General features: G+C 33.3%; 1 protein-coding gene across 1 annotated transcript in view; it reads right to left on the bottom strand.

Moving 5' to 3' along the window:
• Window positions 1-21,046, bottom strand: part of LOC129144373 (protein eyes shut homolog) — a 180,510-nt gene extending 159,464 nt beyond the window's left edge. The window contains exons 1-2 of the mRNA XM_054686571.1: window positions 20,953-21,046; window positions 16,865-16,978 (exon numbers count right to left, since the gene is read on the bottom strand). Of these exons, the coding sequence (XP_054542546.1) occupies window positions 16,865-16,978; window positions 20,953-21,046 (208 nt within the window). The remainder of the gene's footprint in view (window positions 1-16,864; window positions 16,979-20,952) is intronic.
• Between the last annotated feature and the right edge of the window lie 635 nt (window positions 21,047-21,681).

Here is a 21,681-nt window from a genome sequence, read left to right as displayed (position 1 = left end):
AAAATTTGATTACCCCCAGGTTGCCATGTTGTAAGGAAGCCTAAGCTAGTCATACAGAACACTACATGGACAGAAGAGTGTTTGACCAATCCCAGCTGATCAAGCAGGATGATAAGTGGTCATTTTTAGATATTATGTACCACAGCTCAATCTCTGGCCACAATAACTAAGATGCTCAATAAGGAAATTAAACTCTTTTCTACCTATAAATATCTTATCACATTGGAATTCACTTAAAATCTAGAATAGCATTATTTAGATTAAGTCCGGATGTAGATTGCAGAATTGTAGATGAGGCTACTTTACTACAGTTTCTCTGTTTTCACTTTTGGGTACAGTTTTTCTTGATTCAGAGACTTACAAATTTAAGACGAGTTATCTGCTCATCCATATTCTCAATATGAAAAGTTAAGCAGAGACAGAAATACTACAATAGATAAACATTCTTAAAAAAGGAGAGAAGAAGAAAGGTATATAGCAGAGATCAGTCCATAGTACTTCTGTGACCCTTCCTCTGCAAGCCATAAGTCGTGGCTCATGTTGCAGGTGAATAATTTTCTTAGCCAGCTTCCTGCCACACACACAGATGTCTCAGAATTATCTTCTCTCTACCATGAGGTAAGAGTTAAGATACGTCCTCACGATTTAAAAATATATTTATCTACCTGAGGGGTCTACATTCCTGCCTTAGATGATTCTTAACAAAGGGTTTAAAAACCATGCACCCTTGATCTTGACCTGAACCCTACTTTTACTGGTAATGTCCTGGATTCAATAATGGCTCTGAGTTTATTTTGAAAACTTTTTACCCGCTGGAAGTCTGAAAATAAGAATCTTATTTATTTTCCAACACAGTACTCCTGTGTTAAAAATATTTTTTCTAAATTTTGGTTAAAAACAGTCCCATCGTCAACTCATCTCTTATTTCCTGTTTTATCATAGGCCAGTAAATGAAGCTATTTGGTAACTTCCACATTTTGTCCTGAAATCTTAGCCTAGTTAATAAGGTCATGCTGTATATTTTCTATCTTTCACATTGGCACAGGCAACAGTGATCCCAGTATTTGGTCAATATATAACACAGTTTCCATTTCTCCAGCTCCAGTACAAATTTCCTCACTGATCTTACAGACATCATTAAAATTTTCTGTTTTTGCAACCTCCTTCCAAAATAGTCTCAATTGCACAAAACTGTTTTATTTATGGTAGCATCTCACTTCTAAGTACTAATTTCTGTTTCAATTGTCTCTATCTGTAACAAACAACTGACTTAGAGACTTAACAAATAAAAACCTATTATTATTTCTCGTGAATCTGCATATTGTATGCATGGTTCTGCTGCCCCACATTTTGTTGACTGGAGTTACTGATCAACTGACCCCTTCAGTATTATGATAATCATTTTTACTTCTGGTCTGGGATCTATTTGTTCTAATATGAATATAGATCATCACATTTTTATGCCTTTTTTTGAACAGTATATCTGTCTTTCTTGCAACTTATCTATGTCTTTATATTTACCTGCATTTCTTGTAGATTGAATAAAGCTGGGCCTTTATTTTTTTATCCAGATGAATAATCTATACCTCGGTTGGATTTTTGTCTAGTTCATTGAATTATTTTGATCATTGAATTTACGTTTACCATTTGCTTTTTGTAATTTGGCCTATTGTTTTTTGTTGTAATTTTCTTGCTTTCATTTCTGTTTTATTTTGGTTAAATATTTTTATTATTTCATTGATATAGCCATCCCTTTTTAAATTTTTTTTTACTTGTTGCTCTTTGGAATGCCTTTTGCATAATCCATTTAAATTTGCACTACTGCACATATAAGGATTTTATACCAGTATGGTTCAATTTATCCCATTTGCTATACTATTGTCATATTTGTTATGCTTATTATTTATAAATCCACCATTCAGCATTATAACATTTGTCTTAAACAGTTGCATGTGTTTTAAAAAATAAAAATTTTGTATATTCTAGTGTATGTGCCTACATATTTTTCATTTTCAAAGACTTCATGTCTTTCTGTAAGTTTCCACTTGGTGCTATTTCCCTTTATGCTGAAGAAATTCTTTAAGATTTTATTTAGCTTAATATGTATTTTATTAAAATTATTATATCTATGTTTATGAGATACTTTAAAACTATACATTTGGCTAACATTTTAATTTATTTCTGTTGAGAAGCACTGGCCTCGGTTATGTCTATGTAAACGTGAATGTGTATTAAATTTCCTGAGGGTCATGTGAAAATTCAATTTCTGATTCTATAGGACCGGGATGGCCTGAAAATCTGGATATCTTTTGATTTTATTCTACATTTTAAAATTACTGTGATTTTTTGTTAAATCATAACTGTATACATCATGGGGTACAATGTGATGTTTTGATATATGTATACAAAGTTCAATGATTAAATTGAGCTAATTAATATATCTATTACTTCATTTATCATTTTTTATGGGGAGAAATTTGAAAGTTACTCTTATTTTGAAATATACACATGTAGTAAGTGTTTAAAGCAAATTTTATAAGGGTGAATTGTGATGCTTATAAATAACATAACTAAGTGTAATAAATATGACAATAGTACAGCAAATGAAGTAAATGGGACTATACTGGTATACTATTTTTATATCAGTGTGTAATAGTACAAATGAACTCTAAATGGATTATGTTAATGGTAATCTAAAGTACTTTATTATTCACTGTAGTTACACTGCTATGTAATAGATTTCAAATCTTATGCCTCTTTTTGAAGCTTCGTACCCTTTTATCAACAATTCCTAATTCCCTCCTGCGCCCCTCCTCCAGTCTCTGGTAAGCATTATTTTGCTCTCTGCTACTATGGGTTTAACGTTTTTAGATTTCATATGTAAGTGAGATTATTTGGTACTTTTCTTTCAGTGTCTGGATTATTTTATTTAACATAATGTTCTCTCTATAGGTTAATCAATGTTGTCACAAAAGTTCTTTTTCAATAATATTTCACTTATGCATTATATATATGACATTTTATTTATCCATTCTTCCATTGACAGACACTTAGGTTGATTCCATCTCCTGACTATTGTGAATAATGCTGCAATGATGTGGGCATGCAAATATCCCTTCAACATACAGATTTCACATCCTTTGCATACATACCCAGAAATGGAATTATTTGATCATATGCTAGTTATATTTTTTAGTTTTTTGAGGAATCTCCATACCATTTTTCATGATGGTTTTACTAATTTACATTCTCACAATGTGTAAGTTCCCTTTTTCCTGCATCCTCAACAAAACTTATTTTTCACCTTTTGATAATAATAAAAGCCATGCTAAGAGGAGTAAAGTGATATTTTGTTGTGGTTTTTATAATATTTGTATTTCCCTCATGCTTAGTGATGCTGAGCATTTTTAAATGTATCTGTTTGCCATTTTTATGTCTGCTTTTGAGAAACGTCTGTTCAGATCCTTTGCCTATTTTTCAACCAGGTTGTGTGTTTTTTGTTATAGAGTTGTTTTTGTTCCTTATATATTTTGGATATTAATTCCTTATCATATGTATGGTTTGAAAATAATGTTTTCTTTTCTGTGGGTTGTCCTCATTTTGTTTGCTTTGCCATGCAGAAGCTTTTTACCTTGATTTCATCCCATTTGTCTAATTTTGCCTTTGTTGCCTGTGCTTTTGGAGTCATATACAAAATATCCTTGCCCAATCCAATTTTGTGGAGATTTTCCCCTATATTTTCTTCTAGTAATTTTACTATAGTGAAAATATTCTGAGGATGAAGTCTCTCTAGTAATAATTATATTCTTGACATCGTGCTGATATGTTGCATTGTCTCTGGATTCTGTTTTCTTCCTTTAAGCAATGATGTTATTTATTATAGAATGATGTTATCACATCTGAACTCAAATGCCATATCCCACCTCAGTGTGTTTGGAAGCAGCCACAACCACTCAGCTCCTCATACTTTCAGTGGTTGCTTTCACTGGGGAAAATTGAGATTCCCTACGTGTGTGTCATTCAGGTATTAACAAAGGATTTGTGCAATTTGTATTTTGGTACCCTTCCTTATGTGGTGTCCTTTCTTGAATTCCCCAGTCCCTTCACTTTTCTGCCATTCTAGGAGCCTCAAATTGTCCTGTGACTCTTCTACACTTAAAATTGCAGCTTTCTCCTATTGTTTTCACTGCCCATACATATCAGACTGAAGGTAGCCCTCAGGTGAAAAGCAATAGAAATACACATTTTACTCAGCAGAGCTTCTTTCTTTAAAAGCTTGACTCCTCTTTAATTTCTGCCTGCTTCTGGTAACCCTTTAGTGCCTTAAAACAGTTGTTTTCATGATCTGTTTAGAGTTCACAATTGTCATCTGAAGAATGGTTTGTCTATATGCTATTCCACCATTGCCAGAAGCCTCCAGGATTACTGTTTGCCTTTTTTTGTGTGTGCTCTCCTAAGTCCACAATATCTTAGATTTCTGAACACTCTGATCTTTGACAAAATACAATTTTCATAGTGCAATGTTTTCTAAATCATTTATTTCCATTTAACTCTGCGCTTCTCACTTGAATCAACCTCCCACTGTGATAGTTTTCCAAAACCTTGCCATTGTATCCTGCTATAGTCTGAATGCTTGTAACACTCCACAGCCCCAAATTTTTATGTTGAAATCTGATTTCCAATGTGAAAGTTTTGGAGATGGAGTCTTTGGGGCATGATGACATTCTGAGAGGGAAAACCTCTTGAATAATTTCTGAGGTGTATAAGAAATTCGAGTCCTTATGAAAGAGATTACAGTCCTTACAGAAGAGATCCTTCATCCCTTCTGCCATGTCAGGTTACAGTGAGAAGATAACCACATATGAGGAAGTGAGATGGTACCAGACACCAAAACTGTTTGTGCCTTGATGCTCGACTTTGCAGCCTCCAGAACCATGACAAATATGTTTGTTGTTTATAAGCCACTTAGTCTATGGAATTTAAGATATGGACTCTGAAATATTTGCTAAGAGGTTTAATTGTCCTAGAGGGTTTGGCTCAAGAACAGCTGTAGAATGGCTAGGGATGTAGCTGGTAGATGTACATGTGTTTAGAATTTAACAATTAGGGTTAAACAGCTAGGGATGTAGTTGGTAGATTTGTTAGAGCACTGCAAACAAACTCACTCTTTTGTTATTAACAACCTTTCTTACATTATTTTTGAATATACTTTTACCTTATTGCTTCATTAAAACCTGTTTCATTATGATTGCATCATATTCCTTTTGTCCCTCTTAAGCAACAGTTTTTTTCTATATCAATAAAACTTCAGACTCAAGAGGTGGGATTACATTCCCCTGGTTATTCATTGACACAAAGAACCTATTAATTTCTCTTTATTTCCTCAATTCTGGACTACTCCAACTTTTTAATTCTATGCAACTCCTCTTAGGCTACAGAGCACCAATAGAGAAAAATCACACAAGTTTGAAGACTGATGTCAAGAAATGTGTGAACTGGACTTCAATAGTGCCTAAATTTTTATAATGGAAGACTCTTTCAGGGAAAAGAGACAGAACCTCAGTAGAATCAACATTGGTACAGTGATAAATTTATTAGCTCAAGTAGCAAATCGTGAGAGTAGAAGTGCATTCGGCTCAGGTACATTAGGGACTATAACTTTGCCATATCTGTTTGTCTTTTTATAGCTTTCCTTATTATTATTATGATTCTATCCTTCTATGAACTTTTTTCTTCCAACTTGAGGACTTCCTTTTGCCAGTAATTGTAAATTCATGTTTCATATGGTCAATGTCAAATAAAGTCTGAGCAACATTTTCCCAAATTATTCATTCAAGATTCCAAGAATAATTTTTGATGTGGTTGAGGGTAGATACTAACTCTAGTCAAACTAGCAACTCCTAAAGAAAAATGTGGTTAGGAAAATCATTTTCAAGTGAAATAGACACTATCACCAGCATACAGGAAAATGTATATTCATTTAAATGTGAAAAGTTTTATACTCTCTGATATGGTTTGGCTATGTGTTCCCACCCAAAACTCATGTTGAATTCTCAAAGTTGGGGAGGAAACTGGTGGAAGGTGTTTGTATTATGGGGGCAGATGCCCCATAAATGGCTTGCGTCACCCCTTTGTGATAAGTGAGCTCTCGTTTTGAGTTCATGGGAGATCTGGTCATTTAAAAGTGTGTGGCACCTTCGCCCCTGCCCCACTCTCTCTATCCTCTTGCCATGCAATGTGAAGTTGTGCTTGCTTCCCCTTCACCTTCTGCTGTGATTCTAAGTTTTCTGAGGCCTCTGCAGCCATCCCTCCTGTACAGCCTGTGGAACTATGAGTCAATTAAACCTCTTTTTTTTTTTTTTTATAAACTACCCAGTCTCAGGTAATTCTTTATAGCATTTTGAGAATAGACTAATATACTTTCCTTGAATTATAAATTGTTATTTTCCTAGTCACTCACAGAATATAACCATACCTCCAAATTCCAGAGAACATGGATTTCATCAAATAACTCCCTCAAATTTCTACCAGGAAAACCTCTAGTCTTACCTATATCTCCATCCATACTTTGTATTTGGTTACTTTATTACCAAAGAACGACAGATTCATCACTGTTGATCTTGACAAAGTCCAATTTATTAATTTTTCCATTTCTGGATCCTGTTTTTTGTTTCAAATCTAAGAATTCTTTGAATAGCTCTAAGTCCCAAATATTTTCTCTTATGTTTTGTTCTAAAAGATTTATGATTATATGTTTCACATTTAAATCTATGACCATTTATATTTAAGATGACATTTAATGTTATCACCAGATTTGTAGATTACCATCATACCACATTCCACTGCCCTCTCTGTTAATTATCTTCTCTACCTCCTGAAGATGTAGTTTTTACTTCTGGTCTAACATCTTCCTATGCACACATTAGGATTACTAAGTGTGATTGGATCCTAGCAGGCAAGAGATGATGCAATTGAACTCAGAAATGTGTGGGGAATTTAATAAGGGACTACTTACAAAGCGCGGCAGAGCATGTGAAAACCACCAGAAATAGAATGAGGTCTTTTCTGCCACCCAGGAGCTGAGTGGAGGTAGCTGAGTGGATGGTGCTAGAACCTAAGGCAGAGGAGCTGTGTGGAGACCACTGCCTTAGGGAAGATAACCTGATCAGTGGAGGGGCACAGCCAGCTTGAGGCAAAACACAGAGGGAAATGAGGTGATAAATGTATTTGCATCTGTCTCTTCCTTTCCTCTTATTTCATATTGGGGCTCCCATTTGCCAAACTCAAAAGAAAGCATGGAAAATACAGGTCATGTAGTGTAGCTTCTTGGACACTGAGTAGATCTGAAAGGGTTAATGGAAGATAGCCATAGTCTCTTAAGCCCCATAACATTTTGATAAACAAATCTTGCCTTTGTCTCACGTTCCCCCTATTTAGCCTCGTTTCTCCTTACCACTTTTCTACCAAATATTTTCAAGAAGGAATCTAGTTTTACTATTGCCACTTTTTCATTTCATCTGTACAGTCCCAAATATATCATCATCAATGACTAAACTCCACTGAAACTCTTCTTGTGAAGGTTACCAAGGCCACTTTAGTAATAGTTTTCTGGACCATTTTCACACCAAATCACACTGGACTGTCCAATCCTATTTAGGACTTTCTTACTACTTCTTCCTAATTGGAACTCTCCCATCTTTTGTGTTCATCTTTGGCTTCTCATTGTGTGTTCCTTTCCCGATCCAGCCTTTATATTTTAGTATTTCTTAGTAACCAATCCTATGAAAAAACTTGACCATTCCATATATACTTCTTTTTGACTGGTGATTTATAAAACGATAGTCCTTCCAGAACTTTCTCCTATGCTTCAGATGCACATACTAGGATTATTTAAAGGAAACCTTGATTTTAATAATTTACAATCTGACAGATTCAGTATGCTTGAAGCTCTCCTGTTCTCCCTCTTCATTAAATGTGCTTCTTCCACTCCTGTTGCCCTAAAGCAACAATCCATTTATCCGACCTAGGAAACTGAACATCATTTTCTTTTTTTCTTACTTTACACATCTGAACACCACAACTTTCTAACCTATTTTGTCTGTAACCTAAATATCTCCTGAAATTATCCAATTACCTAACTCAAGCCCTGTTTCCATACCTCTACAATAGACCACAGCTTGATTTCTGCAAGCAGTTAATTTTTTCTTTCCAGTGTGCCATAAGTAGATTTTAGGTGCCTTGTCACAAAAAGAAAAGTAACCACATGAGATGATAGATGTGTTAATCTGCTTCGCTATAGTAACCATTTTACTGTCTATATGTATCCCATAAATCATGTTGTAAATCTCAAATACACAAAAGAAAATTAATTCAAAAGAAGAAAAAAATCAAATTCTACTTTATAATTTAGAATAATCTCCCCAAATTTATGTTTAATTTTCCCCAGATTAATGACTTTGCATTGCCCCTAATATTCCTTGGGTGACAGTTCTGGTTTGAATTCTGTTGAAAACTCCAGCTTCATGTTCTCAGAGTAATTTTAGCTAAACTGAATGTCTTTGAGGTCTTTGAATTCCCACAGTTTCTGTTGCCTCTGCTCCCTATTTTATTTAAATTTATTCCAGGAACATGTATAATACGAGGATATGCATGGCAGTTTAGCACTTATCAATATATACTTCTTTCAATTTAAAGGGAAAAGACCATTTTTCACATGCTGGGAAATAGGTAGTTGACACATTTGAATAGATTTGAACAACCTGAAAAGCGTATATAGTGAAAAAGTTTAAAAGTTGAGGACAGAATGCTGAATAATATCACAGTTTAAGGGTGAGTATTGTGCTGGAAATGAAGAAAGGTACCCATTTAGAAAACAATAGCGTTGTTATTACTTTCCAATTTTTCAAAGCTTTCAGACCACTATGAATTCAATGCAAACAACCCTTCTCTGTGATTTTTAACTTAATTATAATTTTGTCTCATTGTTAGAGTGTCAGGAGTACATTTTCTCCTTTTGACAATGCAAATAAAAATGATTAGTATAAAACGTACGGTATAGTTAAACATTTCTCTAAGTTTACCAGACCTGTCATCCTATTGTTGCACATAATAGTAACTCAGCTGGGATGGGCCGTACATTAACTTGTTGATAAAACCATATGTTTATACTTATGGTCAATTACAGTACTTTTTCACTTGATATGCTAACTTTACAGAAAATATAGTCAAATATAATTACCCACCCAAATGGAGCAGTCAATAGGTTATAAAGGAAGAAGGAATAATAGGTCTGGTCCATTAACATGAAATAAAATTAAAATAGTAGAATTAAATACATGTTTGGCCAAGATATTAAAGAGCTTTGAATCTAAAATAAAAATAAGAGAAAGGAATAAAAGAAGCAAAAAAATATTTTGTTTTAAATGGTAGATAGAAATATTCACATCTTTCACTCAGGTTCCCTATATGCTTGCTGCCAAAATAACCTTAGCATGTTAGCACTTACAACGAGCTAAAGGTAAGGATTTCATCACCAGGAAGAAGAACACAATACTGCTAATAAAAACCAATATTTGCTCCATATTTACTGTTTAATTGCTAGACAGAACAAATGAAAGACAAAATTAACTTCAACTATTTAACGAATCGTTTATTTTTTTCTATTGGATTAATAACTTATTATGGACTCAGTATTTTACAGTTCATTCAATTTGTTTGACCACTCCTCCAAAATAATACTCATATTGTCATTTTCATTAAAGAAATTTAATTGACTTTTGGTTAATATTCTAAATTGATCTGGACTTTATTAAAGTCAAGACTTTAATACATTTCCAGAACATTAGAGATGGTTGTTTGGGTAGCCCAGCCAAAATATTTTATACTCCAAGAATCTTTAGTATAGCTGTAGATTGAGTAGACTGGAGCATTTAATTACAGCATCTGTAGATCCCCATTGTAGCTTGACACAAGAATGACTGAATATGGCCTGTGAAGGCTGAAAAACTAATTGCTCCATTATCTGCACTCCAGTCTTTTTCACTTCACAAGCACTTAAAAATATATACTTAAATCTGCTTTCTAATTACAAGTTCCCATAACAGAGTGTCCCTATCCAGAAAACAGCATTATTACTCTGGCTTTCAACACACTTAAGCATTTTTATTTTGCTGAGTTTTGTTCTTCTTTGTTTACTTTCTTTTGTAAACATGTTTAATGGCTAATTACCATTTCAGCTTTTTATATTAATTACTACACATTTAGAGACATGTGTCTTTAAATCTCTAGCAGATGAGACATTTGCTCAAACATTATTTTCATTTTACTTGTCTATACGTAGCTTTATCAGAATGACATTCTTATTAAGTACTTACTTTCTTGAGAATCAAGCAATAATTTATGACAAAGCCTTATCTTTTTTGCATTAGCTACTGAAAACTTTTCTATTTTAGAACAAAAGAGTAACAACTTATTTCTCAGCATCAATATATGACAGAAATATAAGGACGATTGTTTTAACAGTGATATATGCAACATTATTTTCCCCCAGAACTCCTTCATTTAATGAAATTCAATACGTACAGGTTTCATTTTATGAATTATAAAGTCATCAACAATTTAGTTTGATGCCAGTAAATTCACATTTAAAAATCTGAATTGCGCATTATACTTTATTTTTAAATTGACAAATTAAAAATGTATATATGTAGCATTCAATGTGATGTTTTGATACATGTATACATTATGGAATGGCGAAATCAAGTTAATGAACACATGTATTACCTCACACACATTTTGAGGTGGTGAGAACACAAAATCTAATCTGTAAGTAATTTTTAAGTATATAATACATTGTTTTAAACTATAGTCATCATGTTGTACAGGGCATCTTGAATTAAATAAATTCTCCTAACTGAAATTTTGTATCCTTTTACCAATACCTCCTCTTGGATGAACCTGGAGGACATCATGTTAAGCCAGGCACAAAGAGACAAATACCGCATGATCCCACTTATGTGTGGAATCTAAAAAAAGATAAAGTCATAGAATCAGAGAGTTGAATCATACCTTTCTGTAGGTACTAGCATTAACTTCATATAGATTACAGTATCACTGATATATTAATAGGCAATATTAATAGTAATAGGCAATTTGAGTATTGTGGTCTTTTCTACCCACTAAGAAAGCAGCCCTATTCCTGAAATGCACTTTGCTTCTTTAAATACTTCATTGGTAAGTAAGACACTGCCTCAATTTTGTCAGGAACAACATTTACATGGTAGGCAGTTATCTTCTCTTTACTTCCATTATATTTCATGGACATTAGTTTTAGAATTTAAAACTGCGGATTGGGTAAGGGTTGCCTTATTGGTTAGCACTGATTATAATATATTTTAAGGAAATAGTTATAACTATGTGAAAAAATAGCATTTTTCACATACCCAACCCCATTTAGTTCTGGGGGAAAGATGAGTAAGTGTGCTTAATCCCAGGTGTGTGTGTTTTTATGTGTGTGTGCATTTATGTATGTGCTTAATAATTACTTTTCTTATGTAGAAAGAAAATTTATACTTTGAGGCAGTATTTAATCTCATTTACTTTACACTCAAAACATAAAATCCCCTACTTAATACATTTTGTATATCAAGACAAATTTATACACAATTCATTTTTGGAAGTGCTGGGCATAGAGGGCTTTTAATAAAGAGTGCCTCAGAAAGCCATCATTGGCCATGACAATAGACACGTTAATGACAACAGTGCTTATTAGGAATGACTTCCTCATATCTTTTTGTTTTAATTAAAATAGAAAATTGTGGTATCCGAACATGGAAAATATGTATGCAGTCTGGATCCTGCTTTGCTACATGAAAAGCATGAGGTTTTGTTCAGGTATATTATAATAATTATATCAGGGAAAGTGAAAACTCATTTTTACATATTAAAATTTTTGTTCATTTCTGAAGAAAAATTAAGTCCACAGTAACAGAAAACAAAATAATACCCTTTCCTTCAAAAAGAAATACGTATTTGAAATTTATTTGCTAAGTTCAGTTTCTAAGACGAGAATTTGAAAGGGAGCCAGATTAAATCAAAGCCAACCACTTACGCCAGTGGATGAACACTTCATGGAAAAAGAATTGTATTAAGGGATTTATTTTCCACATTTATTTGTTTTTTAAAAAATGAAGAAAAAATATTCTACAGATATCAAAAAATATACAGCATTAATAACATTTTGTATGAAAGCTATGCTATTTTTGGAGGATCTATAATTTTAGTACTAGAAACTAACATGCATAAAAACACTGCATTATTCAGCTCTGCAGAAGTAATTAAACCAAGATTTTTCTAATTGTTTTCTATTGTTCCCATAAATGGACTATATAATCACAATTCCCTTTTCGGACAAATACCTTTTTCCAGTATGTGCTTTAAAAAGTTATAACTGGTAATAAAACGTAACTTCTATAAATGGCAAAATGTTTGAACTAGGGTAAATTCTCAGAAAAACACTCAAATTCTCAGAAAAACACTCAAGGTGCCATATCTTACAATTTCATGTATTTGCTAAACAGTCACTGTATATATTCTTTACATTTTCAAACAAATTCATAAATGCATAAACTCATAAAGTTATGTATTATTATTACGCTACAAATTTTACTCAAAATGAAACAGTTATGAATCTAACCTAGTACAATGGGGTAAGAGTCATCTACTTCTTATATAAAAAAGATAGACATCATTTTATCAAAATATATGTTCATGCAAATAAGCATCTAATAGACAAAACTTGGACTATATCAACAGAAAGCCACAATTAGCTCAAAAAATAGGTTATAGGTTATAGTTTGATCATTTTCTACACCAGGGGCCAGCAAATGTTTTCTATAGAGGACCAGATAGTAAATAATTTAGGATTTGCAAGCAAAGAGAACATATACTCTGTACTTGCGTCTGAAGCAGCCATCCACCATACATAAATGAATGAGTATAGTCGTGTTTTTGAGAGGCACAAAACAGGTAAAGGCCTGGATATTCTCCCACAGGACATATTTTGCTAACCTGTATCTACTGAATTCCAAACAAGTAAAGTTATCAAATTAGTGAATCAACTAAAAATTTACCAACTTAATCTTGTGATTTTAATGTGTCATTCTGGAGTTACATTGTTTATGTGTACTATTTTTCTTTCTTTGGGAAAAAGACTGTGAAATCACTAACAGGCTCAGAGCGAATTTAATCAGAAAAGAAAGAGTTTCTAAGTTTTACAAATAGAAATTATTTGTGCTTTTTGCATAGAAACTGAATTCATAAATGGATTATATATACACTGTTTCAAAAATTGTATTTATTCATAACAATAAAAAATTCAATTCTAGTGAGGTATTCAAGGAAAGTCTTTCCTATGAGCATTCAAAGGTTAATTCTTAACAATGCTGGTTGCTGTAAAGAACAAAGTACCTTAACCTTAGTGGTGTAGCACAATAACAACTCATAAATTAATTCGTTTATCTCTCAGTATAATAGGGGTATTCCTGGTCCGTGAACATCTTTTCATATAAGAATTAGGGACCTATACTCTTCCATCTTCTGGCTTTTCTCTAGTTTTTCAGGCAACTCCAAGAAGAATGTAGAAGAAATGAAAAAGTTAAAAACTGTGAGATATTTTTATGAACCACATTGCAAGATAAAAACTACTATTGATTTTCTGTTGGTCAGAATTCATTCACGTGGTCTCATCTGTATACAAGATAATTAAGCCTGTGCCTAGTAGCAAGAGAAAAAGATAAACACGTAGCCATCTTCTGATATACCAGACATGTTTCCAGCTGAAAGATGTATAAGAATATAAACTGAATTAGAATGTATTTATGTCTAGGATAGGGTGTCTACAGTATAAATTTATGTGATGTGATTACCAGAAAAATATTATACATTATTAGGTACGTGCATTTTAAAATAATTTAACCTCGTTTTTGCTTTTTTGTTTTATGTATGTACAGTTCCATTGAACGTGTTAATGTAGCATATAAAGCTAAGGCACTACCATTAACTGAAGAATCCTTTTCATTATAATTCATAGATTAAAATATTTAGTATTTAGTATATGAAGGTTAAAATATTTATGATTACCTAACATTTCTATTCATGCTTTGCAAATTCTGTTTTGTTTTAATGGAAAATATTTTGGTTTGGTTTTGGTTTTAGGTTTTCTTTTGTTACTGTTTTTTATTTGTTTATTGTATAGATGGGGTCTCACTTTGTCACTCAGGCTGGGCTGCAGTGGCACAATAATAATTCACAGAAGCCTCAACCTTATGGGGTCAAGCAATCCTCCTGCTTCAGCCTCCTGAGTAGCTAGGACCACAAGCATGCCACCACAACTGGCTCATTTTTCCTTTCTATTTTTTAGAGACAGGGATTTGCTATGTTGGCCAGGCTGGTCTAGAACTTCTGGCTTCAAGCAATCCTTTTGCCTCAACCTCTCAATGTGCAGGGGCTACAGGTGTGAGCCACTATGTCCAGCCTAATGTAAAATATTTTGAATCAGAAATTATTTGCAATTGTTTATTTGTAAATTAAACTTTTATTTTAGAGTAGTTGTAGATTTACAGAATAGTTGCAAGGATAGTACAGAGAGGTCCTGTATACTCCATAACAAGTTTCCCCTGTATTAATATCCTATGCTACTATGGTACATTTGTCACAACAAATGAACCAATATTGATGTTATTAACTAATGTCTGTACTTTATTTGTATTTCCTTAGTTTTAAGCTGATGTCTTTTTTTCTGTTCCAATATCTCTTCCAAGATACCGTATTACTTTTAGAAGTAATATTTCCTTAGGCTTCTCTTGGCTTTGAAAGTTTCTCAGACTTTTCTGGCTTTTGATGACCTTAACAGATTTGAGAAATTCTAGTCAAGTATTTTTTAGAATGTCTGTCGATTGGGATTTGTCTGATAATTTTTTGATGACTAGACTCAGAAAATGTACTTTTGAAAGGAAGATGAGAGACAAAAAGTGCCATTCTCATCATTTCATATCAAAAGTTTAGGTTATTAACACGGCTGTGTATGTTGATGTTAACCTTGATCCTGTAGCTCAGGTAGCAATTGTCAGACTTCTCCACTGTAAAGCTGCTCTTCCCTCCATGACCCCCCTTTTACATGCCATGCTCTTTGAAAGCCAGTCACTATCTGCTGTCCAAATTTAAGGGATGGGGAGTTTTGTTCCACTTCATTAAGTTCAAAGTACCTACATAAATTATTTGGGATTATTGTACAAAAAGATGTGTCTATTACTTCTCATTTATTCATTCAGTCATACATTTCCATTAGTATGGACTCTTACATATTTATATTTTGGGTACCAGCCAATATTCCTTTATTTTGGTGCTCAAATCATTCTAGCTTTGATCATTGGGAGCTCCTTCCATTGGCTCACTTTGACTTAATCTCATACTTTTGTGTTTAAGTACTTCCACATTTTCTGGTATTACAATATTATTCATGCTATATTCCATGCTTTAGTCCTAAAATTAGCTAGATCTCTAAGGAGATTTGATTTTTTAAATTGAAGAATGTATGAAAATCCAAAATCTGGGCACTAGAAAAACAGCTATTTTTTAAATGAAGTCTACCAGCCTGGGCAACACGGTGAAACCCTGTCTCTACAAAAATACAAAAACTACCCTGATATGCTGGCATGTACCTGTAGTCCTATCTACTCAGGGGACTAAGGGGAGGATCACTTAAGCCCAGGACGCAGAGGCTGCAGTGAGCTACGATAGCACCACTGCACCCCAACCTTGCTGACAGAGTGAGATCCTCTCTCAAAAAATAAAAAATGAAGTCTAATATTTTTACTGAGATTACTTAGGCCATTCCCTCTGTATCTTTAAAGATGTATAATTAAATAAGTATGAATTGATGTCCCACCTACCCAAGCATGATAAAATAGTGTCTATTATATAAATATTACATATATGTTAGAACATTGTTGGAAATTATAATTAAACAATTATTATTAATTTTTGGCAGACATTGTGGTATTTAAATAACATTTCTCATTTAAATTACATTCAACTAAATGAGCTAGATATATTCTTATTGTCATTTAACAGTAAGAAAGTTATAACTTAATGTGTTTAAATGGATGTAAAATATTTGAAGTGGGGCATACGATCTTACATTTTTCATAAGTAATTATAAGATACTTTTTTAAGGTAAATAGGTATAACATTTAAAAAATCTAAATTAATTTTATTTAGTTGAACAGTTTCAAATTTCTTAGCTTAGAAAGAGATACTAAAGTTCAAGGAAGTACTCAATGAATTAGTATCTATATACTAGTTGCAATAATATATTAACATATTTATAAGGCAAAGCAAGGATTTGTTTAGTTTATGGAGAAAAAATACAATTCCTGAACTGAAGTTGAAGAATTACCATCAAAGTTGAACACTGAAAAATTAAACAGATGATTAGTTTAGAAAGAAAAAGAGAAAACTTGACAATTTCATAAGAAATTAAATAATACAGAAGAATATTTCAAATATAACATGCTAGGCTTGTAATATAGTCCTTCCTTACTTTTTTATTGTATCTTTTGGTTTCATTGGTGACCTTTCAAATAGAAAAATAAGAAACTCAACTATTTTAGTGTGTATGTAAACAAAACTAATTTCACTCTAGTTTCTGCCTAAGGAATAATTGGTTGGTCACTTTAGAAGCTGACTTTAAGAAAATGAAGGACTAATAATGTTGTTGGAAGACTGAAATGAGTTCAGACAAGAGACAGAAGTGCTTTTTAAAGTTCATTATGTTTGCTTTTCCTTATCCCTTGGTGTTCATTACCTTTAAATGGAGGCACACGCTGGCAGAAGTAATTACCAGGTTGGTCAATGCAGGTGGCTCCATTTTTGCAGGGATGTGAAGCACACTCATCTATATCAATTTCACATTGCGTACCTTTGGAAAATAGTAAAAAAAAAAATGTTAAGTGTTAACAAGACAGGCATGTATCAAGCTGTAATTCTTAAATTTGCACAAGCCTTTAATCCACTTAGGATGACATCTGAAACCAAATTTATTAGATAAGAATGCCACATATATTACTATCAGAACCCATTTATTTCACCTTCCTACAAACTGTAGTAACTTCTCTTAGAATTACTAAAAGGACACTAATCTCTTCTGAGTTTGTAGGCGTGCAAAGTCTCTTTAGATGTGAACTAATTTATCTTTTACTAGAGAGTCTAGAGATGGTGCAGATATTTCAGGTTACTGAAATGCAGATCAAATGTTAGGTGAAAGGAAATAAAAAAGGAACGAAAAAAAAAATATTGGTGAATCAATAACATCCTGATGTATGTCCCTGAGGGCTGAATGTTATTTGTTTGTTTGTTTGTTTGTTTTGGAGAGGGAATCTCGCTCTGTCTCCCAGGCTGTAGTGCAGTGGTGCGATCTCGGATCACTGCAACCTCTGCCTCCCGGGTTCAAGAAATTATCCAGTCTCAGCCTCCTGAGTAGCTGGAATTACAGGCACACACCACCATGCCAGGCTAATTTTTGTATTTTTAGTAGAGACAGGGCTTCACCATATTGGTCAGGCTGGTCTCGAAATCCTGACTTCAGGAGATCCACCCACTTTGGCCTCCCAAAGCACAGGAATTACAGACATGGGCCACTGAGCCTGACCCTAAATGTTCTTTATAAGGCACAGTTATTGAGTGCTATTTACTAATAAAGCCATGGGTAATGGGTAGATGCATTTCAATCTACTCATGATCTTTGTAGATATAACATTATGGTGCCAGGGTGATGAATTACTTTTTTTTTTCTAGTAATTTTACAACGTAAGCCTATATGGAAAGAAAAGAAATAAATGTCCATTAACTATATAGTCTTAGCATTTTCTTTAAACTGTTGTCCAGTTCATATTTTCATTCATCCTCCACCTAGAACTTGTGTTGCTAAAGCTGACTTTTCTTATCATACCACTTAGATTGCTTGTTAATTTCCCAACAGTAGAAAATCATAGCCTCAACTGACACTGAATTGATTTTTATCACTTATGACAGCTAATTTTCTTACCAATTTATAACAATAATAGAAAATTGACATTGACACAATGCAAATTATTAGCAAATTATTTGAATGAAAACATTCCTTCTTTTTTTTAAAAAAATTCTGTAAAATAATAACATGAATTTAGAAAGAAGAAAACCTACATCAAATTAATCTAATAGGAATCAACGTACTGGACTAAATAGAAAATATCACTATTATCACTGACAAAATGAAATATTTAGTGAATACCTGACACTAGAACATCAGGGTAAGCTGAGAAAAAAAGTGAATATTAAAAAGAATTATGTGAGTGAATGAAAACTTTTTAAACCTTAAGTATATTAGGTTTTTTTAATGAGATAATTTAATTTTGTGGAAATTGAGAACCCTATTGTCAAAGCAAAAGTTTAACCAGAAAAAAAGTTAAACAATCAAGAAAGATTTTATTGAAGGCTATTGCAATGAAGGAGAGAAGCCAAAAATCAGTCTGAGCTTGACTCCATTGTAACAATGGGTGAGAGTTTTTAAGAGCTGGGGTGAGAGAGCTCACAGGTCATATGCATTTGCTATTTAGCCTTAACAAAAAGAAAATTAGATTTGTTTTTCAATCTTCAAGTTAGGAGGTAGTATTACAACTTGGATCAAGGTGCATACCAAAGTTAGTCTCCTACCCTCCTACAGAGACTGGGAGATACAGATGCTATCTTCCTTACACTTCAAAGGGATGGCTCCCAGGTCCTTGAGAAAGATAGTCTTGGGTTCCTAAATGAACGAGAGGCTTTTAAAGATATTTATACCCCAAAGAGGCAAAGAAAGAATTTATAATTATTGGGTTCTGAAGTAAATTCTCTAAGAAAATGAAGGGGAGGGACTTCTGTGGTTAGATCATTTAGATCCTGTAAAGAGGTAACAAGAGAAGCACCTCAGGAAGAAACCTGTTTAAGTTTAGTCACACTGAGGGAAACCTGTTTGTCTTGTGACAAATACACTTTGTGGAGATTCCTACAGTCCTCAAGTTCCCAAAGACTGGAAGGAGGAAAGAAATAATGAAATATTAATTTATAATATTAACATGATACTCTTCTAAATTTCTGGTGAAGTTGGAGAAACATGGGTCACATTCCTGCACACAGGGGAATCAATCACCCTGTCCCTCTCTAGGTTACTATTCTTAAATATGTCTCTGTGTCTTCTGATCCCAGCTTCCCCTTATCAACCTGAATGTCACACTGCCATGAGCTTGTATTTCTAAAAGACAAATGTGATGAAATAGCTAACAATTTCAGCCTTCAATTTCTTTCCACCCCTCATCCGTATTTCCCAAACTAATCTATTAGAGCAATCCTAACTAATGAGGATAAAGAATTTATTATCTTAGACATCAGGAGGGTTTGACAAGACACCTACAAGGAAGGCTTTTTTTTTTTTTTTCAAATTTGACACTTTAAATTCATTCAAATCTTGGATTTTGCATCATATTTTATCCTCATTAATATATAACACATTCTATAACACAATACATATACACCCATAGGGAAACTTGACAGTCCAAGATGATTCTACAATCACTGTTGTGACTTTCATGAAGCTTTAAATTCATCCCCTAAAGTACAGTGCTCTAGCAAGAGAAATACAAATTTAGAGGATAATGTAAAAAACTCACAGCATAGTCTACAGGAGCATCATGGTCTGTACCTGGCCTTCCTTCTTGGTCTTCTCTCTCTTATCCTTCCCTGTTTCTTGTTCACCCTCTTACCCAAGTAACCACAATGAATTTTTAAATGCCTGTGATTTTGCCTGGGAATACCTGGTTTCCTTTTAAAACCTGGATCATCTCAGGTATCCTCTGCCTATTCTTTCCGGGTACAGGTTAGCACAACACTTTTCTAGTGTTTACACCTTCTTCTGCGGTCAGTTGCATATATAAATACATATATATATACACACAAACATATATATGTAATTTCTTTAAAATGTATGCTTATGAAAATATCTTCTAGTATCCATGGCTCTTAGAATAGCTACTGTCTGATATTAGTGCTCAAAAACCATTTGTTAAATGAATGAAAAATTAACAGACTAAATGCAGAAAAATGCCAATGATACTGTATCTGTAAAGGACAGGTAATCATTTTCAATCCTGTTTAGGACAAATCATTAACAAAATAATAAAATTCCAAATGATGTAATAAATATCATAAAGATTGCCAGAAACAGATTTTGCGACTGACTTTTCAATTTCAGAGTGTGTTCCACATGATTTGGCAACAATAGGCCACATTTAAGGTGTACATGTATATAATTTTAGAGCTTTTATTGCCAAAATGTAGATTGAATTTAAATGAGATTTCAATTTGATTCAGTGAGCTGTAGTAAAATTTCCACTTATTTGACAAATAAATTAATAAGCATAAGTAGTTTGAACACATTCAATAAAATAGCATTCATGTATCCTTTTCAAAAGTTTCTGGGCAGACAAATTAAACAATCAAGCATTCTACGTCTCATTATTTTAAAATAGACTTTAATTTTTAAATAGTTTTAGGTTCACAGCAATATTAAGCAGAGGGTACAAAGATTTCCCATATACTCACTCCACACATGCGTAATCTCTCCCATTATCGACATCCCCCACCAGACTGGAGACATTTGTGACAACTGATGAACGTACATTGACTATCAGACACTTCATTTTAAAATAAGTTTCATGTGTTAATTTCTAAATAATCATATTTTTTCTTCCTCATGTATTTCTAGGTCTATGTTTCAATTCCACCTAACACACACACATACACACACACACATACACATTTAAATTAGTTTTCCTTTTAATTGTTTAATTGAATTTTAATCTGTTACTTAATGATGTTTACTTCCATCATATTCCTCAATTGCTTGCACCATCTGGGCTAAATCACACTGTGATCGTTTTCTCCTCATAGGAACCATCATGTAGGAATCATCCATTGACCAAAAAGCAATCCAAATAATTAGAGTTCTGTTTCATGCATAGTATCTCAAACATTCTATGCTTTCTTTACTCTGGGTTTTCTGTTTCTTCTTACTCTTTATTTTTTTGTGGTTTGTCCTAAATCCTGAATTTGCTTCCTGTTTTCTCCCGTCCATTGGATGTCACCTTTATTTTTGTTTATTCATTCTTTCATTTGAAATTATATTTTTCTACCTATTCATGTAATTGAAACCATCAACTGATTTACAGAAACCTCAACCGTATCATGCCCTCTACATGACAGACTCCCAAATCAAAATTTCTCCAGTCCCAGGAACTCCTGGCTTCAATGCCTAATTAAATATTAGTTGACAACACCACTTGGATATATTCTAGGCATCTCAAATTCAACATGGGCAAACAAAACTCTCTAAGCAGCTCTACCTTCCTTATTAACCGTGATAAATAACAAAACCCAAGAGTTATTCTTTATTGTTCCTCACCCTCCCTGAATTATTAGTAAATCTTTGCAACTTTATGTCTAAAAATGTCCCAAACCTGTCTATTTATCTCCATCTCTATTACCAATATCTAGTCTAAGTATCCCCATCCCCAATGAGAACAAGAGTTGTTTTAACTGTTTTTCTGCTTT

The sequence above is a fragment of the Pan troglodytes genome, chromosome 5, assembly GCF_028858775.2.
Source record: "Pan troglodytes isolate AG18354 chromosome 5, NHGRI_mPanTro3-v2.0_pri, whole genome shotgun sequence".
Classification (NCBI taxonomy): domain Eukaryota; kingdom Metazoa; phylum Chordata; class Mammalia; order Primates; family Hominidae; genus Pan; species Pan troglodytes.
This window is presented reverse-complemented; position numbering and strand designations above follow the sequence as displayed.